Here is a 23959-nt window from a genome sequence, read left to right as displayed (position 1 = left end):
AGGGGGACAGAGGAGGTAATAATTTAGAGAGGAGGATGACAGGAGGTGCAGGTTCCATCCCCCATAGCCTGGATCCTTAGCAAGGGGGAGATGTCTGCCCAGGAGGTGGGGCCGGGCACAGCCCGCTGTACCTGAGGACTTGGGAAATAAATTAGCATCTCAGAGGCCGGGCACTCAGTCCAATACTGTTGTGTCCTCCCACAGGGAACTGGGGAGGGGACCCTGGGTCCTAGCTGGCCACGCGGCCTCTTTAAAGTGCTGAAGCCCACAGAGAGACACAAGTGCTGCCTGCTCTCTGGGGGACCTGCGTGCAGCTGTTCTGCCTGGCCTGAAACCTCGAGGGTGGCAGAAGGTAATAATACTGAGCGGTGTCTGCTCTGGCTCTGAGGGGCCAGAGTGAAGCCACAGGCCCACCCCAGAGAAGAGGCATGAGCCCAGATCCCCTGGGACTAAGTGCTGCTGGGGTGGATCTTGTTCTTGGCCCGCAGGGATGCCCTGCTGGGGCCTATAGCCAAGCCAACGCCTCCACTGACCCGGACAAGGCGGCTGGGCAGGACTGGCCTCAGGCCTGGGGAGGGGCTAGGGGGAGGTGAGGCTGTGGGCCCGCTGCTCCTGCGGCCATGCAGGCTCTGCAGCCGCTGCTCCAGCTGGTAGACATCCTCCGTGGCCTGGTTGAGTCGGTCAAACTGGGCGAGTAGGGCCTCAAACACGGCTTGGAGACGGGAGGGCTCAGGTTCGGGCTCCCCTCGGGGCCCTGGCCGGCCCAAGCCCACGCTCAGCCCATCCAGCTGGCTGGAGGAGGTGGAGGGGCGGGAGGCGTCGGAGCCTCCACTGGGTGGGGGCACATCCGGAGAAGACTTGGAGCCCCTGGATGAGCGGGAGGGCAGGGGCTCCATCCCTTCAAAGCGGACTTTGTGGCGGAACTGGGGGCGGCACAGGGGCTCGGTCAGTCCGGCTGCGCCCTGGGCTCAGCTGGGCCCAGGGTGCGTCCCTCTCCCCCCCACTGGGCCGTACCCACCTCCTTGACTTTGCTGAAGCCCATCCAGAGGCGCAGCCGGCGCAAGAACAGTTCCACCATCTCGTAGTCCTGCGGCTCCCAAGCTGGGCGGTACAGCTCCCCACGCAGAGCGTGGTACCGCCACCGCAGGAGGACTGCCCCCAGCCTCAGGGCACCCCACAGCCGCAGGGCCCAGAGCCCCGTGCATAGCACAGGGGACAGGCGCCAGGACTCCGCAGGGCACAGGGCAGGACCCCCAGCCTCGGGACACAGCACCAGGAGGGCCCGGGCAGCGCTCCGAAGTGAGTCCACGCAGGAGGAGACCAACTGTGGGGAAGGCGGCATGAGTGAGGCGCGGCCTGGGCTAAACCACCCTCTCCGATGGCCCCACTGGCACCTACCAGGACAGCCAGTTGCGCGTAGGCCACGGCGAGCACCACCAGGCCTAAGGCCGCCCCCACGAGCTCTGGCAGGGCCCGGCACAGCGTCTTGCCGAAAACCGACCACTGGCGCACAAAGCGCAGCTGCTGGGCAGCCTGTGGACAGAGGGCGTCAGCCGACCGACCCCGCCAACGCCGGCTCGCCCCGGGCACACCGGCCCAACACTCACCTTGACCAAAAGCAAGAAGAGCAGCGAGGCGGTCAGGCCGCGGGCCACGGCGCTCAGCTGTGCCACCTGCTCGAAGCTGGTAAAGCGGCGCGGGCGGCCGCGCAGGAAGCGGGTCCACTGGCGGTCAGCGGCGCCCAGCTGGGCCAGGCGCACCAGCGCTGCAGCCGCCGTCAGCGCCACCAGCAGCCATCGCGCCCAGGTCCCAGGCCGCGTGGCGCGCGCACGCCCCTCCCTGCGCCAGGCGCCCACCTCAGCCGCGGAGAAGTACACAGCGAACAGCAGCAGGCTCACCTGTGGGGACGGGGCCGGGGAGGGGTCAGGACAGGGGCGGGGCCATCCGGGGGCGGGGCCGGGGCGGGGCCTACCGAGGTGAGCAGCGGCAGCGAGAGGCCGGCGCTAAGGCGCCGCAGCGCGAACGGGCGGACGCTGAGCGCCGCTACGGCGTGTCCGGCCGCCGGGAACTCCAGGCGCAGCGTGACGGCGGCGTGCAGCCCCACCGCCGGGCTGTAGTGCGTGAGCTCCACGAACACTGCACGGCTCCTGCGCGGAGGGCCCGGAGTCAGACGGGGTGGGAAGGAAGGGGACGCGCCAGGAAAAGCCAATGCGCTCGCAGAAGAGGCTTGGGGTCAGGTTGTTGGGAGGGTGAGGCGTGCACTGGGGAGGCCGCGGGGCTAAAGGCGGGCTCGTTGGGCTCCTTCAGGGGATGATAAGAAGCAGCGAAGCTGGGCGCAGGAGTGAGCCAGCCCGCAGATGTGACCGAAGTGCACAGTGGGCGGGGTTCGGGAGGGGCTGAGGGCAGGGCGCCCACCTGTTGTCGATCCAGTTGTGCAGCTGCAGGAAGCCCAGCTGCGCGCGGCTCTCTTCCAGGCTGGGCCCCAGCTCCTGCACGTAGCCCCCGCTGTCATACACGGCACAGGAGCCCCAGTACCAGACGCTGCCAGGGAGGAGGACAGTGTCAGAGCCGGCGCCATGCAGAACGTGGGAGTGGGCTGGAACGAGGGGCTCCTCTGGGGAACTCCCCCTGCCCCCTGAGCACCCTGACCTGCCCTCCGTGCTCACCCCAGCAGGTCTGGCGCCGAGTAGGCCCACATCTCAGAGCCGTTGTGGGCAGCACTCCCCCAGCCAATGCCGTAGTCGCTGGTGCTGAAGCCCCCTGAGGCTGCTAAGCACGTAGGGGCCCCTGAGCCAGGCGGGTCCAGGCAGAGCGCTGAAAGCAGAGGGCTGGGGAATGAGCCCGGCCAAACCAGGAGCATTGACTGTTCACCAGCCTCCTAGGCTGAGCTCTATGGGATCTCACCGAACCCTCCCAGCAGCCCAGAAGATAGATGTCACTGTCTCACCTACACATCGAGAAACTGAGGCAGGGAGGTCACCCAGCTAAGGGAGTTGGAACCAGACCCTGGCCAAAGGCTTCTCTTTGGAAAAAAGGATGGGTAAGTGGCAGGGTGCCCCACCCCAGCTCACCTTCCTGTAGCCGCACCTGCCGCAGTCGTGGGGGCCCCAGCTCTGGTCTCGACGGGTTCCCGTGGATGTAGGGGAGCAGCACGTGGGACATCCACGGCCAGAACTCATCAGACCTGACCACACCAGACAGAGTCACATGCTCCATCCTTCAGCTTCCGGTGCCCACCAGAGGTCAGAGGCCCAGACAGCATTGCTACTGCAGCCCCGGCCCAGCCAGGGGGAGGCGGCCAGTGCTACCCCAGGGGACGAGGCACAACCTGGTTCCTCAGCCAGGGTGTTGAGCAGTATCTGTGGTCTCTACCCATTGTCAGCAACATCCACTCCAGTTCTGACAACCAAAAATGTATTGAGGTACTTCCCGATATCCCCTAGGGGCTGGGTTGGACCAAGGGCGGGATCAAGGTGGACCCTGGTCAGCATCAGCACCACCCTGGCCAAAAAGACAGACCTGTGCCTGCATATCGGGGCGTCCATACCGGGTGATGGCCAGGAAGGCCTGGCTGTCCAGCTCCTGCTTGATGGCGCTCTGCAGGCGGTAGGCATGGTCGTGGCACGAGGTGTCCCCATAGTTGGCCAGCAGCGTCACCAGCAGGAAGAACATGTATACCAGAAGGCCCTGGGGGGCAGGGATGACCCGGAGTCAGCCGAATCCTGCCTGCCCCCACCCCACCCGTGACAGAGCAGGGCTTCCGGATGCTGGGCAGCAAAGTGCCCACAGCCAGGGGGCCTTGTGCTGAGAGCCAGGCCTGGGGGCAGACGTGGTCCGTGAAGGCCAAGGAGCCGCACCAGGGCCCAGTGAGGCCAGGAAGGAGCAGGCATTTGAGTTGGGCAGGAGGATGGGCCAGGAGGTGATAGGAGGGAGTTGGGGCGGGGGCTGCAGAGCCCTACACCACCTGCTAAAGGGCCTTTGGTGGTCAGAAAGAGGGTGCAGGTGAGACTTTTGAGAAAGGCAGGACCTCCTGGAAGATGCTGCCCTGGCCAGGAGGCCAGAGAGGGAGGGCAGGCGCTGGCTGCGTGGCCTGAGCTCACCCTCAGCATCCTGTGCAGCCTCTTGACCTTTCGGGCTTCCTCCTTTGCCAGGAAGAGCGCAAAGCCATGGGGCGGCCGCACGCGGGGCACACGCTCGCTCACGGGCGTCACGGCCGGGCTTTCCACCAGCGTATCATCCTCATCAGGGTGCAGCCGCTTGGCCACCAGTGAGAAATACAGAGCTTCCAGCAGGACCTGGACCAGGGCTAGCATCAGAGGGGCCCATGGGTGCCAGAGGCTGGCAGCCTGGCCCCCCTGCATCCCACTTACCTTGAGTGGCTCCCAGCAGAGGAACGAAGCCAGGAAGCTGGAGCTGCTTGAGAGGAGCCACATGACAGACACGCTGGGGGGGAAGCCAGCGCCGACCCACCCTGACACCCCCACGGCCACGGCCACCAGGAGCAGGCTGAGCCCGTGGGCCAGGGGCGCACACCAGGCCGGCAGCAGTCGTTTCCGCAGACCCTCCACCAGCCCTGGGGAGGCAGACACAGACAGGTCACCAGCAGCACAGAGGAAGGGGTGGGGAGGGCCAACCTGGGGATTCGGGAGCGCACCTGTCCTGGACAGCTCTGCCGGCTGGGGCTGCTCCCACGTCAGGCTTGGGCTGGGCAGCCCCCTCTCCCCTGGCAGTATCAGCGTCTGATTCCTCTCACCAGGGGCACTGCACCTGAGGCACAGGCAGAGCAGCCAGCACTCACCTGTCGGCCCACACGCCACCCAAGGCGCGGCCAGCCCACCTCTCTGGGCCCGTGCATTCCCTTCTCCTGGTCCATGGAGAGAGAGGACACTGCCCCAAGCCAGGTGGAGATGGTGCTGAAGGCCAGAACACCACTGGTCACTCTGGGGAGGGGCCAGGTCACCTCCTCCGGGACCCGGTCCTTGCGTCACATCACTGTGACCTGTTGCCCCTCCGTCCTGCCACCGCTCCAGCAGCCATCGCCCCCCACAGCGCCACCATCCGGCCTCCAGCCTGGTCCCCCAGCCTGATCTCTGTGCCAGCACACCAGGCCTCGCTGCACGCGAAACCAAAGACCGGCTTCTGGACAAGGAAACGTACGTGTGTCTTTCACATGCCGAGCTGCCTGTCTCTCCCGGCGCCACCCGACCTGACCTTCCGGGCTCCAGAGCTGCTACAGAGACAGGGCAGCTACAGGAGCCAGAGCAGAGAGGAGAGAAGGGGGAGAAAGAAAAGAGGGAAGATGGTGACAGCCATGAACTGGGGACAAAGTGCACACACTTAGCAGCGGGTCTGCACCACTGTGCCCTGAAGAGAATGGACCTCCAGACACGCCTACCGCTGACTGGCGGCAAACCTTTCTGGTTTTGTGCGTCTCCCAGGGAATAAAAGGCATTATGGCTTCTGGAGGTGGGACAGCACAGAGAGAACAGACATGAATATACAGGACACACTTTTCTCTTGAAATGGATTTTTCTGATTATAAAAGTAGCATAAACTATTTGTAGAAAATAGATTTCCATCATGCAAGGAACAGCAGTGTTAATAGTTATTTCTAGTCCTTTTTCTCTGTGTGTGTTTACATTTTACATGCAGATAGAAACAAGTCGTATCGGGATCAGTGGTTCAGCTAGAATACATAGAGTTTGACATTTGACTCTAAGCTGCAGGAGAGCAAAGGCTATGTCTGATTGGGTTCACTGATTCCTTCGGTCACAACCAGCATGACGTCCCCTAACTAGATGCCAGGCCCTGCTCTACGCACTGAGACGAGCACAGTCCGTGTGCATGTCATGTGCACGTGCTGGTGGGGGAAGCAGACAGAAAGCATAAGCGAAGCAGGGGAGAACACGGAGACAGAAGCCTGTTTCTGCCCTCCACGAGCACGTGCCCACATTCCCGTGCCTTTTACATTATTTACACGGGGCAGGAAGGAAGGCTGTGATCAGGAAGTATCTGAGAGGAGACCTGAAGGAAGTAGAAGGTGAGGCTCCTGTCTTGGGAAGAACCCTCCAGGCAGAGGGAGCAGCAAATATAAAAGATGAGGACAGAAGAGCAACGGAAGCCACAGCCAAAGGAAGTGGGTGACGGAGGTGGCAAGAGAGGGACAGGGAGGGGGTGGGGCCAGATCAGGTGTGGTTGGGGGAGCATTGTGAGGACTGTGCCCAGTTGCAGCAGGTCACCTGCGGGATGGCCCCAGTGATGCTTTCCTCCTAACCAAGAGGATACTGTGGAAATGATTGTGTGTGAATAAGGGGCTGGGCCACAAAGGACACTATGGCTTCCACCTCGTTCTCCTGGACCACTCACTTTGGTCGCCATGTTGTGAGGACGCTCAAGCAGCCTAGTGCTGAGGTCCAGATGGCGAAGAGCTGAGGCCTCCCACCAACAGCCCATACCAATGTGCCCCCCTCCCCACCCCAGGAGGGCAGTGGCAGGGTCTGCTGCAGGGAGAAGGAAGGTGAGCTGTAAGGAAGGAACAGGACTCTGCTGAGTCAGCCCTGGAATGGTCCAGGCAGAGGATGATGTTTGGATGGTAGGTGCAAGGGCAGGTGGAGAGAAGGTCAGATTCCGAATCTGGAAAGTAGCAGACAGAATCTGTTAAAGGCTTGTGTGAGGAAGTACTTGAAAAGAGAGGAGTCAAGAATGAATCTAAGAGTTTTGTCTTGGTCGGTCCAAGAGTGCACCTGCCCTTTCCTGAGACATCTCGTGTTGCTGTGCGAGTCTGTGATGCCCTGGACACTCATGTGGAGAAGTTGCTTACTGGCAGGTGGATGTCTGGACCTGGGTGTCAGGGAGGGCTCTGGGCTGGAGATGGTGGGGTGGTCAGCTGCTAATTACTACCAGGGCTTCCTCATAGCATAGGTTTCCAAATTGATTGGCAATTCCTTCATTAAAATTCTATCACGGCATGGTTATCTGTCTTCGTTAAACAAATTGAGAAGCTTTACCTTTTTCTCTGTGTTCTGAGAAAGTTCGTATATCTCAGTAATTTTTGGTTGCTTGAAAATTAGAATAGTTAGAAGGAATGGAAATACGGATATTAAAGTAGGTACACATGAGAAAAGAGGTATGAGGTAATTCTATGTGAATCTTTGTTATTAAATTGGAAACCAGCCAAGAAGTTGAGACATTCTTAAAAACATAAAACTGAAGGGAATTCCCTGGCGGTCCAGTGGTTAGGACTCGGCACTTTCACTGCCAGGGCCCAGGTTCAATCCCTGGTCAGAGAACTAAGCCCCACCGTGCGGCCAAAAAAAAAGAAAAGAAAAACCATGAAATTGAAATAGAGTCAAAAGGAAAAACATTAGCTATTTAAAAGGCTGCAACGACCCCGCATCATGGCAGGTTCTGCCATCCTCACACTGGTGGCCTTTTGTTACTCAAACATCCCTCCCTCCTGCCACCCTAAAGGGAACACTGGCTGGGCCCTGGTGACCCCACGAGGTCTTTCAACAGATGAGGGACTCTGAGGCCTAACAACTTCGCCCCAGCCCCACACTGGCTGGACAGCATGAGGGCAGGCCCAGACAGGGAGCAGGGTTACTTGGCTGGGCTCCCTGCTGCCCCCCACCCCCAGGAGCTGGGTACTCACAGGCCAGCGAGCAGATCTGTTTCTCCTTGAGTGTCCTGGGTGGGGGCCAGGCTGCCAGCCCCTTCAGCCAGGATCTGCCGGATCAGGTCTTCATCTGGAGGGAGCAAAATGTGTCAGCCCTGGAGCCTTCCCTCCTCCTGGGGGGAGCTGGGGGACACCACCCTCCCCACCCCTGCTCACCCACCTGAAGCTGAGAAGTATTTGGCAGGTGAGGAGGGGCTGACCAGGGAGAGACTGTCATCCTCCGGGCCCGGCGTGCGGCCCATCCGGCCCCGGGCCAGCCGCTGCAGGGTGCTGCCCATGACGGACGGGTCACTCAGCAAGTCTGGCCAACTGAGGGTGCCTTCGCTGGATGGCCAGCACACCAGGCTGCAGGCGACAGGTCAGCAAGGGGAGCCCAGAGGACGCGTCTGCATACATACCCAACCCAAGTCCCATCACACATGGACATGCGGTGCTGCTGAGCAAACACTCCCGGGACAGCCCCACGACACACGGACAAGGACACGTGACGCGGCACATGCGAGGCGCAGCTGACCTACAGGAGAAATGGCTCACGTTTCCTCTAGAGACCCCCACCTTTTAGAATCCTCCACAAATAAGTCATGTTTCATTTGTCCAGCAAAGGCCTGTTGAGAAGCACAGAGGAAACCTGATTCCAGGCTGCCCAGAACACGACCCCATCCGGGCAGGCCCTGGGGAGCCCGCACCTCAGCGCCGAGTCCTGGGAAGGCAAGTACGGAGCTGTCCAGCACAGACGAGTCCAGGCAGCTGTCCATGTCCAGCGCCTGCGGCCCTGCTGGTGTGGGGCTCGGGCCCCCGGCCACCTGCAGGAGAGGCAGGCAGTCAGTGGGAGGCAGCTTGGGCCCCTGCTGTGAGGAGGCATGCTCGCTCCTGGCAGGCAGAGTCTAGAGCAGTGCTCTCCTGGAGAATGTTCTAGATGCACACATTCTACACCTTCATTGTCCATCACAGGAACTACTTGCCACATGCCAATACAGAACACCTGAAGTGTGGCTGGTGTAATGGAGAAGCTGAAGTTTTAATTTTATCTAATTTTAATCAATTTAAATATAAACAGCCAGGGACTTCCCTGGTGGCACAGTGGTTAAGAATCCGCCTGCCAATGCAGGGGACACAGGTTCGATTCCTGGTCCGGGAAGATCCCACATGCCGCAGAGCAACTAAGCCCGTGTGCCACAACTACTGAGCCTGTGCTCTAGAGCCCGTGAGCCACAACTACTAAGCCCGTGTGCCACAACTACTGAAGCTTGTGTGCCTAGAGCCCACGCTGTGCAACAAGAGAAGCCACTGCAATGAGAAGCCCGTGGACCAAAACGAAGAGTAGCCCCCACTCGCCGCAACTAGAGAAAGCCTGCATGCAGCAATGAAAACCCAACGCAGCCAAAAAAAAAAAAATATATATATATATATATATAAAAATATATAAATATATACACACACACAGATATATATAAAAACAGCCACATACGGGAAATTCCCTGGCAGTCTACTGGTTAGGACTCCGTGCTTCCACTGCAGAGGGCGTGGGTTCGATCCCTATTTGGGGAACTAAGATCCTGCATGCCCCATGGCATGACCAAAAATTTAAAAAAAACAAAAAAAAACCCCTGCCCCCCCCCCAAAAAAAAACCCAGCCACATACAGCTAAGGATGTCCATTCTGGGTTCCTGGGGGAAATGCCACTTGTCATGGTATATGACCCTTTCTTATGAGACATGGGCATCAGCCAGTTCCCCAGCCAGTCCTGTTTGCTTCAGTGGTGTCAGCAGTGACCCCTGTTCACTCCTGATTCTGACACCCTGCATCTCTCCCCTGGCTCCTGACCCCTCTCTGGCTGCTATACTGAACAGCACAGCCCTTGGCAGGGGCAGCCGTGCCCATGCTCCAGGAGCCCCACCCACCTTGCTCCGGGACATCCGGAAGAGGAACAGGATGGCCAGGTAGACGGGGTAGACAACCAGGCTGGACACCAGGCCGACGGCGATGGTGTCGATGCTCAGTGGGATCAGACTGGACGCGGGCCTCACACTGTGGCAGGAGAGGAGAGACGGGCCGGCTTGGGGGGTGGGGCAGGAGGGGTTGGGGGTTGGGCAGAGAGCGGGCATGCCGACCCCCACAGCACCCACCTGTAGGTAGCATCTCCCACAGCACCGTACCACACGGCGTTGGCACCCAGGAAGAGGCAGATGAGGAGGACGCAGCACGTGGCTCGCTGGACACGTGTAAAGCGGCTCCGAGGTGGCCGGTCCCACATGGAGAGCCAGACATGTTTATCAAAGAAGCCGCGCTGCAGTTCGGCCACCAGGAGGCGCTGGAACCGCTGCAGGGCCACATCACCTGGGCGGGGACAGGTGGGCTTCAGGAGATCCCAGGGCCAGGCACCCCAGCCCCCCACCCCCACCCCATGGCCCCGCCACCGGGGCAGGGCCTTACTTGCCGCCAGCACCTCCTTCTCCACCAGGCCCCCGTTGGCCTCCGTCTCCACTGACAGCCAGTCGTTGACCAGGAAGAAGGTGCTGCGGGCGTTCTGCAGGTCCCTGACGATGATGTGCTGCAGGAACCAGGCGGGGCTCAGCCCTGCAGAGGGGAGGGGCAGGGTGGTCAGAGCTGGGTGGGCAGCAGGGGGGTGGGGGCGGCAGCAGCGGGGCCCCCAGACCTTTGTTGTCATGCCACACGCGGATCTTCCACACGCTGCCCAGGCTGTGTGGGGTGGCAATCTGGAAAATGTCCAGGCTGTTGCGGTGGAAGGCTCCGTCCCCATCCAGGTGCCGGTGGCCGCTGCGGCTGTCCGCCCCGTACAGCATGATGCCCACATGAGCTGTGGTCCCTGAAGGACGTAAGAACAGGGGGCAGGACTCTGGGTTTGCCGCCCACCAGACATTGACCCCGGGGGGGTCTGCCCTGACAACCTTCCTTCGACAGGCACAGGCAGCCCCCACCCTGTGGCTCTGATACAAATGGATCTCAGTCACCTCAAACCATTAAATGAACGGCCCCCAGTGACACAATTCAAATGCCAGTTGTGGTGGTGCCTTAACTACGAGTAACAGCGTGGAACGTGAAGGTGGCTGCCAGCCTTCAGTCCGCTACACAAGAGATGCATGTCCTGATGGGTGACATCACCTCTCCCAGAGGCTGCTGGTGACCAGTCACCATACACCTCTCAGTCCCCACACGGACCACCAAGTGCACAGCAGTGTTGCCCCATGTCCCCAGTGATAAACCTACACGACGTTTTATAAAAGTGGGTCATCAACACAGAGGACCAAAAAAAATTTAAAAACTAAAAATAAGGGGCTTCCCTGGTGGCACAGTGGTTGAGAGTCCGCCTGCCGATGCAGGGGACACGGGTTAGTGCCCCGGTCTGGGAAGATCCCACATGCCGCGGAGCAACTAAGCCCGTGTGCCACAACTACTGAGCCTGCGCTCTAGAGCCTGCAAGCCACAACTACTGAGCCCACGTGCTGCAACTACTGAAGCCTGCACACCTAGAGCCCGTGCTCCACAAGAGAAGCCACCACAGTGAGAAAGAAGCCCACGCACTGCAATGAAGAGTAGCCCCCCACTCACCTCAGCTAGAGAAAGCCTGTGCAAGCAGCAACGAAGACCCAACGCAGCCGAAAAAAATTTTAAAGATAAAAGAGAGAACCAAGTGACAAAGATGAAAGCACAGCATAGAAATGAAAAATGGTACCAAGGAAGCGAAATTTGCATCAAAGGCAAACACACGACTGAAGAAACAGCCGACCACGGGGCCACTGTCGCTGCCGCTGCCCTAGGGGCTCTGGAGAGGCCGTCGCTGACAGCAAACTCACCAACATGAGTGAGAGCAATCGTTGAGACAAAAAGGATGAAGACGTCACATAGCAATGGATGCCGGCAAAAACTTCACGTGGAAAGAACTCTCAGAGGTACTTCACAGAGAGGAGAGCATGACAAGAGGTCGGCAGCAAAGTGTCCGCTGGCCGAGGCACAAAGATGCCCCCTCGGGTGGCAATTACAGATGAGAAGGCAAGTGCTGCTCAAACTACTCTTGGTAAGTTTCCCACAAAGAAATAAGGCACTTTAGTTCTCAGCGTCTAACGCTTTATGTTACACTGTACTAACTCCACATCAAGTTACTTTCCACATTTTTAACCAAAATTCAAGAGCTTTTGATGTCTTGAAAACAATCTTTTCACCAGGACGACTTATTACCATTTAATAATCATTTCCCACACCAATCGTCAGGCTGTTCCACCCGGCTGCGCACGTCAGCGGCTGCCCACAGGGACTACGAGCCCACTGCATGCCCACAGGTGCAGATGAACGAGCCGCTGCTTGGCACAGCCATGGTGACCCAAACCCCTGCTGGAAGCCACCCCTCTATTACAAGAGTCCCCATCAGGAAGGCAGCCCCCCTCACCTGAGCCCCGGCCCCAGCCGGTCTTGACCAGGATCTCATACTTGAAGCGACCCCCCTTCCCGCAGAACGGGATGACGCGGACCCGGCTGATGTCCAGCTGGTCCAGCTTACGCAGGATCACAGCCGTGACCGCGTAGGTCACCAGGCACACAGTGCACGTCAGCAGGACGATGTAGTTCACGCTTGAGGCTGGCTCCTAGGGAGACAGAGCCATCAGGCCCCAGGGGCGCAGCCCAGCCCTCGCCTGCTCAGGGCGGAGCTGGGGCTCCCCAGAAGTCCAAGGATGCAGCACCACTCACGGGGAAGATGAAGTGGACGTGGCTGGGAGGCACAAAGAGACTGGCACCGAAGGCGGTGAGGTGGCGGGTGAGGCAGACAGCCTGGCTGGGCGAGGTCTCCTCTAGGGGCACGAGGCCCTCTGTCCGCCATGCCATCTCCTTCTCGCTGAAGTACTGGCAGAGGGACGTGTACAGACCCACGGACACCTCCAGTGCTGACCATCGGAAGTGGCTGGTCAGGTTCAGGTAGTAGCTAGCGCCCAGATCTCTGGTCCTGGGAGAATTGGGGGTGTCATGGCCAGACCTGGCCTGGCCCGCTCCCCAAACCCCACAGGGAGCCCCTGGGCCCTGGCACGTACGGATCCGACCATGTCCACCTGCCCTCAGAGATCAGCCCCACCCCGCCAACAAGTCCCACTGCTCCCAGGTCCAGGGCAGGACGTGCTCACCCCGGGGCGATGAAGAAGGTGTAAGGCCTGTGGTCGTCGCCTGCCAGGACCTCCAGGCTGATCCTCCTGCTGGCTGAGCAGTTGTGCTCGTTGGGCCAGGGCATAGCGTGCAGGTAGGCGGCCAGGTAGGGCTCAGGCTCCTCTGGCAGGTAGTGCTCTGCGGGTGGCATGTGCAGGCTCAGACCCCTGCTCGGGCAGCTCACACACCCCAGGGGACAACCCCAGAAGCCCTCCCCAGCCACCCCACTGTCCTCCAGCCAGGCCCCCAGGGCTCCACGAAGCAGGAGACAGACTTTACCGAAGGCCACGAGTTGGGGGTGCCCGCGAGAAACACCTGTTCACCTGGCCACCCCACTGCCCCACACAGGCTGGGCCACAGGAGGGAAGAGGCGGCCGCCCACTGAGGGCCCCGCCATGCCACGCACCGTTCAGCACCATGAAAGTAAGCTGCAGGTGAAGCCCGGCCTCAGGGTTGCTGTTCTCGGGGGTGACCACGACACTGACTGAGGCCTGGGGCTGGACGATAGCGGAGCCAGCAGGGATGCGGTGACCCTGGGCAGCCTGGTCTGAGTTGTTGGGCACCTTCACGGTGATGGCGCGCTCTGAGGCCAGCTGCCCAATGGGGATCTGGGTGCCGGCCTGTGTCTGGAAAGCCATGGACGCCACCTTGGTGGAGACAGTGTAGTTGCTGATGTAGCCAAAGGGGAAGGGGTTGGAGTCGACGAGGAGGATGAGTTGCACCACATCACTGAGGTTGGACAGGGCCCCGCTGAAGGCTGTGGGGATGGAGAAGTGGCAGCCGGGGCCCGAGGCGTCGCCCTGGCACAGCAGACTCAGTGGATCCGAGCGCTTGCCCTGTGCCACGATCTCTTCACCCGCCAGGGTCAGGGGCTCCTCGTTGAGCACACGGGAGCGCATGAGGATACCCATGAGGGCCGATGAGAGCTGGTAGGCCCTGGATGCCACCAGTAGTGACGGCGGCTCTGCCCCCAGCTCCGAGGGCTGTGGGCCCTGCACGTCCGAGCTGGCCAGGTGGATGAGGTCACCTACGGATAGGAGAGATTAGGCGGAGAAGTGGGGAGAGGGATCATGGAGAAAGGTTGGGGGGAGAGGTCCGGTTTGGGGAGAGGTCTGGTGGGGGGAGAGGTGGCAGAGAGGTTGGGGTGAGGTTGGAGGGAGAGGTCCGGTGGGGGGCAGAGATTGGAAGGGGGGTAGAGGTGGGGGAGAGGTGGGGGAAGGTCCGGGGAGCAGCAGGCGCCCACACCTGTGATGTTGAGGATGCTGTCAGCAATGGCAGTGGGCGTCCCAGTGCCCGCAGCGGTCTCAGCCTGCAGGATGCGCATCATGCCCTCTAGCTTGTGCAGTGTCTTCTTCAGGCACGAGCGGCACACGAATTCCCAGCTGGACACCTGCAGGGAGCCCATCACCATGTCCAGCCCCACTCCAGCCCAGCTGACCCAGGCCAGGTAGGGGCCACTCAGCAGCAGCTCCCCCCACTTCTGTCCCTCAGCCCAGCTTGGCTCCGCCATGCTCGCTGTGATCCTGGAGCAGCCTCTGTGACAGCGGCCTCCCCACCTCCGTGGAGCCGTTCCAAACCACCTTTCATGTTGCAGCTGGAAAATCCATGCCAAACACGGCTACACCCATGGGCATCTCTGCCAGGAGCCCTTCAGTGGCTCTTCCCCACACACAGGCAGAGTTCAAGGTAATGTGGCCCCAATGGCCACCCCGGCCACACACACAGCCAAGTAAGCCATGTCACAGACAGGGCGACCCCCACCCAGAAAACCTTCCCCTCCCTTCTCCTCCACAAGGCCTCGGCAGCAATCCCCTGCCACCCTGAGCACAGTCCCCTCCCCGCCGTCAAGACAGAGTCCAGCCCAGCCCGGCTGCTGAGTCCTAGGCGAGGGTGGCGGAGTCAGGTGTAACCACAGGCCCACAGGCCTCTGGTTACAAAACAGCCTCGCCCCTCCCCACACCTGGGCCTTGTGCCCTGGACCCCCGCAGGGTCACCCTGGGGGGCACCCGTGGCTCATGCTGGGACAGCTGAGAATGGGCACGTGGCCACACAGACTTGGCTAGGAAAGGAGCTCTCAGGTCGTCAGGGTTGGGGGCTCAGGGCTGCCACAGGGCCTGTATCTCGTCCTACCGTGCACTGGGCCAGGGCGGCTGCAACCTGCTGGATGTCGTCCACGGTGTTAACCCGCAGGGAGACCAGGGTCTCGGTGACATTCTTGCGTATCTGGGCGCGCAGCTGCCGCCTGGGGTCTGGCTCTGCCACCATGGCCAGGGCCTGCTCGTACTGCAGGCACAGGGGAGCCGTCAGCAGGAGATGGGCAGCCCCGCCTACAGTGCAGGCTGACCAAGGGCAGGCATCTCGGCTGCTGCCTAACACCAGCGGCAACTCGAGCCCTGTGTCAAGGGCAAAAGGGGTATTCCCCAGGACCCCACGTGGGGGCTAGGGGCACAAGGAGAGGAGGAGGCAGCCTGGCACTGGGGAGGGCCCCACAAGTGGGTGCTGCTGGGAGCAGGAGTGGTGCCGAGGCCCTGGTCAGGAGAGGGGGTCTGGGCCACCCCCAGCACAGAGGCCAGCGCAGGAGGGGCTCCTCAGCCGCACTGACCTCATTGAGCACAGCGATGAGGGCCAGCGAGTACTCGATGACGTGCTGGGGGTCGGCCTGGCGCAGCAGCCCAGGCAGCGTGCTCTCTGTGAGGCTGTACAGCCAGGGCGTGAGATCTGGGGGGCCGTCGGGGGACTCTCTGGGGGGCTCTGGCAGGGTGATGGCCAAAGACCTGTGGGCAGAGGCTGTGGATGAACAGGTGGCGGGTCCCCCTCCCACCCCCAGCCAGGCCCTGTTCCACGGGCACAGGCTCACCTGTTGAGGGCGACCACGGCGGCACCCAGCTGGTCCTGCACAACCACAGCCAGGCCCACCACAAAGTGGGGCGCAAAGCCAGGTGGCAGCACGGCCCCATAGGTGGAGAGGCTGCCCTTGTAGACACAGAACTCCTCGCAGTGGCCCTGGTGACAGCGCCGCAGCAGCAGGGCATACACCAGTGGAGCACCCGCGTCCTCCTCATCCTGCCAGCCTGTGGGACCCCAGGGCATCAGTGGGGTCCCAATGTGCCCCCCATCACCAGGGCCTGTGGGCCGTACTCACCCACACACTTGAAGTGCACCTTGGTGGTGAGGGCGCGCACGGCCTCGAGCGGGAAAAGGCGGCAGGAGCCCCCCAGTGGAGGGCGGTTTGGGGCAAGATGGATGGAGGCGCAGCCCTGCTCCTGGCCCGAGTGGCCCAGCACCGTGAGCGTGAATGTGTAGCCCTCGCCGTCCCGTAGCACGCCGCGCCGCACCACCAGCCGCATGCCCGCACTGCCCGTGGACGTGGTTGTCTCATCCAGCACCAGTGTCTCATTGCTAAAGCTGCGCGCGGCCCAGCGCTGAGAGGGCACCCAGATCACAGGTGCTCAGGGGCGGGTCTCCCCCAGGCCCACCAACTTTGGTCCCCACCTGGGGCCCCCTGCTCACCCCGCGCTCGGAGCCCCCGCCGCAGTTGTCACAGCGGCCCTCCAGGTACACGTAGGAGCTGCGGCTCACTGCGTACACCGCCTGCGCCTTGCACGACACACACTCCAAGGACACGATGGGTACCCGGCCACTCCGGATCAGCACCTGGAGGCCGGGCAGGATTAGAGAGAGGCATGCCCACCCTGGCCAGGAGCCTCCGGATTGGGGCTCTGCTCCTGAGGCCCAGACCCTTGGGTCTGCCCCGTGTGGTGGGTGGTAGCGAAACCCATGAAAGAGCAGGGCCCCTGCCCCTGCCATTCTCCCACTTGCAGAAGCTCCTCTCAGACCCAGCCAACTCCTAAGTCAGCCCGAAGCCCAGGTTCTGTGGGGCCATGAGCTCAGCCCTCACCCAGGATGTTTGTATCGTTTTGTGACTCCTAGGATTGGCGAGGGACAGGGGAGGAGGGAATTTAATGAAGTGCAGACCATGATGGGCTTATTTTCTGCAGCACCCCGGGCCGGTCTTAGGCCTGGCACACAGCAGGCACTCAACAGGTGCTCAGCTACAAACAGATAAACAGAGGCGTGAAGGTACAGATGGACTAGTGTCCGCGTGGGGACAAGCATAGCTCAGCTCAGCGCAGCCCCGTCTGAGCCTCCCACTGCTCTCTGCACTGGGGGCGGGGCCCACATCAGACAGCCCCAGACAGCCACTCCGGGCAGAAACCTGGCACGGGGGATGGACACCCCATCCCAGGCACCAGCAGGGCCTGATGCACCCACTCCTGTTACAGCAGCAGGAGTGCCATGGGGCCAAGCATACGTGGTCCTGACCGCCTGGCAGCTTAGGGAGGGAGAGAGAGCGTGCTCCACACACAGGCAAGAACAGGCCCTCCTCATTCAGGGAGGGGACACCATGCTCTGGGGAAGGGACGTGTCTCCTCGCTGGTGGCCTTCAGTGCTGCGGGGACAGTGAATTTCTCACAAACCACTAGGGCCTGTGCTGTGCCTCTAAGCTTTGTGCACAGCTATGGCCTTTTTGGAAGAAAGCAATGCCAGAGAAGCATCTTGTTAAGTAGAATTAACATTAAGGGTAATAATGACTTAAAACCAATAGCTTCTAGAAGTACTAAAACAAAAAACCAAAAAACCAAAAAAACCCTGAAAAATGGGTGCTCGGGGACTTCCCTGGTGGCACAGTGGTTAAGAATCTGCCTGCCAATGCAGGCGACACGGGTTCGGGCCCTGGCCCGGGAAGATCCCACATGCCGCGGAGCAGCTAAGCCCACGTGCCACAACTACTGAGCCTGTGCTCTAGAGCCCGTGAGCCACAACTACTGAGCCCGTGTGCCACAACTACTGAGCCCGTGTGCCACAACTACTGAAGCCCACATGTCTAGAGCCCGTGCTCCACAACAAGAGAAGCCACCACAATGAGAAGCCTGCACACCCCAACAAAGAGTAGCTCCCACTCACCGCAACTAGAGAAAGCCCACACGCAGCAACAAAGACCCAACGCAGCCAAAGATAATTAAAAAAAAAAAAAAAAGGGTACTCGGTACTATGTGCAGGCAGGGGCCCTGTGCACTCAGCCTCTCTGGCAGTTCCCCCCACCCTGGGGGCCGGTAGCTCCACCCAGGGCTGGGCCAGGGCAGCACCCACCGTCTGGTTGGTGACCTCCTCCTTGCGGCCTGCCTTCCATACGGTCAGGTTGAAGGTGTACTCCACACCGGCTTGCAGACGCTCCCGGGGGATGGTGACCACGCTGCTCCCACGGGGCCCGAAGTTCAGTGCACACCCGCCAGTCTCACTCTGCAGTCCGTAACGGGGCCAGGGAGGGGGTGCGCACGGGGGTGAGATCCTAGGCCTGCCTCCAATTAGATCCTGGCCCGGGGACGGCTGGGAAGACCCCTCCCCCTGCTGGGATCGAGCCCACCAGGCACTCAGACATATCAAGCAGACCCAAGAGCCTGCCAGCCTCATGCACACAAACGACCTAAGGGGGATTAGGAGAACGATTGCCCCGCCATATGACTGACCTGTGTCGAGGCCACGCAGGCCCAGTGGAAGCTGAGTGGCGTCTGGTCACCGTCCTCCAGGTTGGGGTCATAGGACTTGCTCCCATCCAGCACCAGGTCCTGAGAGTCTGACCACACACGGTAGGAGCCACCCTCGACAATGGGTACCAGGCGCTCAGGGGCCACTGTCACATTGGCCTGGATGCTCTGTGCCAGCGGTGTGTCCCCAAACGACACCACGAACACAAAGCAGTAGTGGCCCACAGGCAGCACCATCCGTGGCACCACCAGCTGGGGCCGGCTCACATCCACACTGGGCAGGGTCACCCGGGCCATGCGCCCAGGCCGCTGGCAGCTGGTGGCACGGTACACCTCCCAGCGGTACTCAGTCTGGTACGTGACGCAGTCACGCAGGTCGACGTGGGCCTCCAGGTAGTTGCGCTGGGAGCGCCGCATAAGTACCTGTGGGGGCAGGGCCACATCCACCTCGGGCTCCCTGCAGGCCAGCACATGGACGGTGACCGTGGTCTGCGCCACAAAGAAGCTCACCAGGTTGGAGGCGTTCACCTCCACACGGTAGTCCCCAGGCTGCAGGTAGGAGTGAGCCACCCAGGGAACCTCCGTGTCCTCTGCCAGGGCCCCGTCCCCAAAGTCCCAGTGGTAGGCCACTCGCCGGGGGCTGGGGCTCGTGGCGGCCTCGAAGCGGGCCGAGCGGTTGGTGAAGCAGCGGCCGCTGCGCAGCGCCACGTGCTGAATGACGTCCTGGACATCAATCATGAGTGTGTGGTTTACGCCGCCCAGCTCATTGAAGGCTCGCACGTGGATCTCCAGCAGCCCTGCGGCCACGGGAGTATAGGTGACGTCGCGACCCGACAGGATGACCAGTGAGTCTCCCTGAACCTTCTGCAGCGAGAAGTACCACGCGTAGGCAACACGGGAACCCTGCTGCACCCGGGCCGTGAAGTTCCTCTCGGAGCCCGTGGCGATGGCCGGCTCGCAGCAGTCGGGCACCTGGAGCCCACCCACGGCCTCCAGCACTGAGACACGCACCTGCGCCTGCACCCGGCTTACGTGGTTCTCGGCCTGGATGCTCACCGTGTAGTCCCCGAGCCGGGGGAAGCTGCGGGAGAAGTGGGGCCCAGGGAGCACCTCGAGGCCAGCCCCACTGACCTGTAGGTGGAAGCTGACGGCCGAGCCGGCAGCCAGCAGGATCTGAAAGTGAACCAGCTGCCCGGGCTCCACCACCTTCCTGCTGGCCCATAGCACCAGGCCCACGATGGGCTCCTCCACCGTGAGGTTGTGTGTGGCCACGACCCAGCTGACCGCGTTGGAGGCGTTGAGCTGAATGGAAAAGGTGCCGGCGTCGGGGAGGACCACGGCGATGTGTTGGCCATGCCTGCTGCCACCCGGCACGGCCCAGCACCAGCTCACATTGGTGCCCGAGGCCAGCTGCCCCCAGAAAGGCACGGTGGAACTGGCCACCACAAAGCTGCAGTCCAGTTCACCGGCCCTGATGCTGAGGCCACTGACAGGCACTTGCACAGCCACCTCAATGCTGGCGTTGGCTGAGCCCAGTTGGTTCTTGGCCATGACTGTGACCAGGTGCATGCCGGGGCTGGGAAAGGTGTGGGTGGTGGATGGCTCTGGGGTCTCCCAGCCCAGCCCTTCCTCCAGGGACCAGGTGTAAGTGACGCCACTGCCACCAGCCAGCTCAGCGCGGAGGGTGACACTTGCATTGACAGCCACTGGGTTCGGGGAGGCGGCGGCGGCCAGCCACCCCACAGGCTCCACAAAGTTCACGGTGCGGTTGGCCGAGGCGCTGCCCAGCATGTTGGTGGCCCGCAGTTGGACGTGGTAGGTGCCAGCCTCGAGCACGGTGAGCGAGAAGGCTTTGCCGCTGCCAGCCAGGGCCAGGCCACTGTCCCGCTGAGCGGTCCAGCTATAGGAGATGTTGGTACCATCCCTGACTGAGGCCTGCAGCTGCAGCGTGCGGTTGGTGGGGAAGCAGCAGCTACTGCCGCCGCCCACCACCTGCAGCCCCTCGATGTGCTGCAGGACATAGATGAAGATACTGTCCTGGGCGGCGCCCACCTCATTCTCAGCCGTGACAATGATGTTGAAGGTGCCGACAGACCGGAAGGTGTAGGAGATGGTGGGGCCCCCAGGGATGGGCGTGCAGCGGTCACAGAGGACCCAGGAGTAATGCACGTCACTGCCCGCCTCCAGGGAGGTGCTGAAGCTCACGCTGCCGTTCAGGGGTACCACCGTGCGGCTGGCGTTGACGCTGAGCCCCCGCACACGCTGCTGCACGGTGACATTCAGCTGGGCCTCCCCACGGCTTACCTCGTTCCAGCCAGACACCCTGACGGGGAAGCAGCCCGTGCTGCTGTAGGCGTGGGTGACCGCAGGGCCCTGGAGCCGCCTGCCATCCCCCAGCTCCCACAGGTAGGTGGCGGGGTGCCCGCGTCCCACAGCAGAGAACAGGTAGGGCTGCTGCAGCTCCAGCACATGGGAGCCATTGACCCTGATGCCTGTGAGATCCACGGGCTCCTGCACCTCCACGAGTGCCGAGTCGTTGGCAGCTGAGATGTTGTTGGACACGGTGACGGTCACCAGGTAGGAACCTGAGTCCCAGTAGGTGAATGTGGCCTCAGGGCCCCCAACGCGGGCAGCAGCATCCTCAGTGCCAAAGTCCCAGGTGTAGCGGTAGGGGAATGGGGGCCAGGCACAGGCAACTAGCCGGGCTGTGTCCCCGACCCGCACAAACTGCCTCTCGGGCCACATGGTGATGTTGCCCACCTCGGGCTCCACGCAGATGCTGCTGAAGTAATGCGCCTTATTCACGTGGCTCGACAGGACCAGCGCCAGGGGGAATGTACCACTACGTGTGAAATTGTGCATCACTGTCGGGTCCCCCCGGACGGTCGTGTTGGATGAGCCGTCCCCGAAGGTCCAGTCGAAGATGTAGTTGGTAGGGTTCCCAGTGACGTGGGCTGTGAGCTGGGCGTGGGGCTGGGTGGGGATGCAGGCTGTAGGGTCGATCCACAGCACCTCCAGGACAAAGACCTGTATGGGCAGGCTCCGGGCCAGGTTTCCAGTGGGGCTGGACGCGCCCACGGTCACCGTGCAGTTCTGCGCCCGCAGGTATACGTGCTCTACTGTGGCCTCAGGGCCCATGAGCACTGTGCCGTCCCCCATGTCGAAAGTCCATGTGACGTTGTCGCCCGAATCCAGGGTGGCGCTGACCACCACGGGTGCACCCTGCTCCACGGCCGGGCTCAGGCTCACGGTCAGCCCACGGAGCTCCTCGAAGACACGGACGCTGATGCTCGCCACTGTACTACTCACCGTGTTGTTGACCTCCAGTCGGATGTGGTATGCGCCCCTCGAGGCGAACGTGTGGTTGATCTCTGGCTGGGGCTGTGTTACATCTGGGGAGCCATCCCCGAAATCCCACGTGTACAGGACACCCCCAGGCGAGGGAAGCGGGTGCGGGAAGAAGGTGACAGGCCAGCCAGCCACCAAGACCCGGCTGCCCGCGGCCACGGCCACGGCGGGCAGGGTGGCGCGCACACTCACAGGCACCTGCTGCGTCAGGTTCTCGAAGGTACTGGACACGAGCAGGGTCAGGTTGTATTCACCTGGCAGACAGGCCCAGAATGGGGACGGGGATGGGGCCGGGGCCGCCGCCATCACCTACTCAGCAGAACCCCTCCTAACCCCGTGCTGTGGGCAGGGGCCTGGGGTGGGGGTGAGGCGCAAAGCAGGGCCCCAGTTATAACGTGAACAGAGAACGCTCTTGGACCCAGGCCCGGGTGCTCTCAGCACAGGGCAAGTCGCAGGGCTGAGGCAGAAAGATGAAGAGCAACCGTCTCCAGGTATGACTGCCCTTGGGGTGACAGGGCAGGCATAGGTGCAGGGCTGAGATCACAGGAACAGGGCTGGGATCATAGGGGCACCACTGTTTACTCTGCATTTCTTGTGTGTGAGGCTTCTGGAATTTCAAAAATGACTAAAAGGAATCTTCCCTTCTCCCCCAAAAAAGGCTCAGGGAAGGAGTCAGGAGGGGATAGAAGGGTCCGGTTTCTGGCCGGCAGACTTGAATCATGGGTCTCAGAGACCTAGTCCACCCCTCAACCCTGGACATCCCTTCTTCACCCCAGTGAGGGCCCTGCACCAACAGCCCAGGCTGGATCCTGGGAGGCAGGACCAAGGGGGGCTGTCCCCCAGGGAGGGGCTGTCCCCGGGGCAGGGCTCACCCAAGCTGGCGGCTGGCAGGGCAGCAGGCCTGCCCCTTACCTGGGACAGTGTAGGTATGTGTGATGTTGTGCTCCACCAGCACCTGGGCCACTGTGGGGTCTGGGACCTGGAAGGACTCGTTGTATGGAGGCTTGAACTGGCCGATCACCTGCTCCCCATCCCCGAAGGTCCACCTGCCAGGGCAGCGAGCAGGCAAGTGAGCAGGCAAGTGAGCAGGCTAGGAGGGGTGGGGTAGGAGGGAGGGGTGGGGAGGGCCCAGCTGTAGCCCCTTTCCTTGCACCTCCTTTCAGGGTACCACCCGCCCTGCTGCAGCCCTCCAGCCGGTCCCAATGTCCTATGTACCCAGCACGTCCTGACAGATGAGGAGGTGGAGGCTGGGGCCCCACCCAGGGCCCAGCACACTCACAGAAAGGCCACCTCCATGGCCGAGTCCACCAGCACGTCAGCTGCCAGCGCCAGCGTGGCATTGGGGGGCAGCACGGGCGGCACCGCAGACACCCGCAGGCCCCGCATCCTGTGCATCCGCTCGACGGTGACGTTGTAGTTCACGGTGACGTTGCTCACGTGGTTGGAGGCCGTCAGCTGTGGGGACAGGTGGCAGTGAGCAGGCCACCAGCCGGCCACAGGGCAGCGTGGACAGAGCCCCTCCCCGCACTCACCCACAGCTGCCACGGGGTCCTCGGGAGCAAAGCGGACAGCCCCCGCCCCACCCACCCCCACCCTACTCTCCACCCTGTGCCCACGCCCCCCGCCCACCGAGAGCTTGAAGACGGCGGCGCTCTGGTAGATGACGTTGAAGACCACATTGTGGAAGGTCAGGGACTGCTTGTCATCAATGGTCCAGCGGAAGACCACATCCGAGCCAGCCTCCACCACGGGGCTGTACCTCTGTGGAAGGGCACAGCGTCAGCTGGCCATGGCCCTGCCCCAGCCCAGGGTCTTTGGGGGACCAACTGTGCCCTCAACCCACGTCTATCCGCCTGGACATAGCTCCCTATGGGGCTTCCCTCTAGGCTAAGGAGGCCACATAGTGCGGGGCTGAGCCTGGGCTTGGTTACATCCTGACCTCTCTGTACCTCAGTTTCTTCATCTGTAAAATAAACCCAACACCCGTTGGGTTGGGCCAACCCACCTCAGTCTGTGCACCCCCACCCCAGGGCTCCTGCTCAGGCCCCCGTAGCTGGACAGCACAGTGCCGTTTGGGAAGGCACGTGAGTCTCAATGGGCCTCATGGTTCTGGATGTTTACCTGAGTCACCTGATAGAACAGGTGTGAACAGGGAAGCCAAGGGAAGGGGACACAACCACCCAACAGCTCCTGTGCTAAGGCTGCAGAACTGGTGGCTGCCTTATGTGAGGTGGGTACT

The 23959-nt window shown here is 61.7% G+C and overlaps 1 protein-coding gene across 1 annotated transcript in view; it reads right to left on the bottom strand.

Moving 5' to 3' along the window:
* Positions 1–449: 449 nt before the first annotated feature.
* Positions 450–23959, bottom strand: part of PKD1 (polycystin 1, transient receptor potential channel interacting) — a gene marked incomplete at both ends in the record, with an annotated part of 46174 nt that continues 22664 nt past the window's right edge. Inside the window, 35 exons of the mRNA XM_082857539.1 lie at positions 450–923; positions 1019–1324; positions 1399–1533; positions 1608–1898; positions 1973–2147; positions 2416–2541; positions 2667–2814; positions 3072–3184; positions 3548–3687; positions 4101–4295; positions 4371–4573; positions 4655–4767; positions 7652–7745; positions 7836–8020; positions 8231–8280; positions 8362–8478; positions 9577–9703; positions 9802–10012; positions 10109–10252; positions 10332–10502; positions 12081–12276; positions 12380–12632; positions 12808–12964; positions 13233–13853; positions 14072–14216; positions 14957–15109; positions 15429–15600; positions 15684–15897; positions 15969–16248; positions 16337–16480; positions 17978–18127; positions 18355–21974; positions 22633–22766; positions 23000–23175; positions 23350–23481. Coding sequence (XP_082713665.1) covers positions 450–923; positions 1019–1324; positions 1399–1533; positions 1608–1898; positions 1973–2147; positions 2416–2541; positions 2667–2814; positions 3072–3184; positions 3548–3687; positions 4101–4295; positions 4371–4573; positions 4655–4767; positions 7652–7745; positions 7836–8020; positions 8231–8280; positions 8362–8478; positions 9577–9703; positions 9802–10012; positions 10109–10252; positions 10332–10502; positions 12081–12276; positions 12380–12632; positions 12808–12964; positions 13233–13853; positions 14072–14216; positions 14957–15109; positions 15429–15600; positions 15684–15897; positions 15969–16248; positions 16337–16480; positions 17978–18127; positions 18355–21974; positions 22633–22766; positions 23000–23175; positions 23350–23481 — 10065 coding nt within the window. The remainder of the gene's footprint in view (positions 924–1018; positions 1325–1398; positions 1534–1607; positions 1899–1972; positions 2148–2415; positions 2542–2666; positions 2815–3071; positions 3185–3547; positions 3688–4100; positions 4296–4370; positions 4574–4654; positions 4768–7651; positions 7746–7835; positions 8021–8230; positions 8281–8361; positions 8479–9576; positions 9704–9801; positions 10013–10108; positions 10253–10331; positions 10503–12080; positions 12277–12379; positions 12633–12807; positions 12965–13232; positions 13854–14071; positions 14217–14956; positions 15110–15428; positions 15601–15683; positions 15898–15968; positions 16249–16336; positions 16481–17977; positions 18128–18354; positions 21975–22632; positions 22767–22999; positions 23176–23349; positions 23482–23959) is intronic.

The sequence above is a fragment of the Leucopleurus acutus genome (genome assembly GCF_964270905.1).
Source record: "Leucopleurus acutus genome assembly, chromosome: 16".
NCBI lineage: Eukaryota > Metazoa > Chordata > Mammalia > Artiodactyla > Delphinidae > Leucopleurus > Leucopleurus acutus.
The sequence above is the reverse complement of the archived record's forward strand: the minus strand, read 5'-3'. Positions and strand labels throughout refer to the sequence as shown.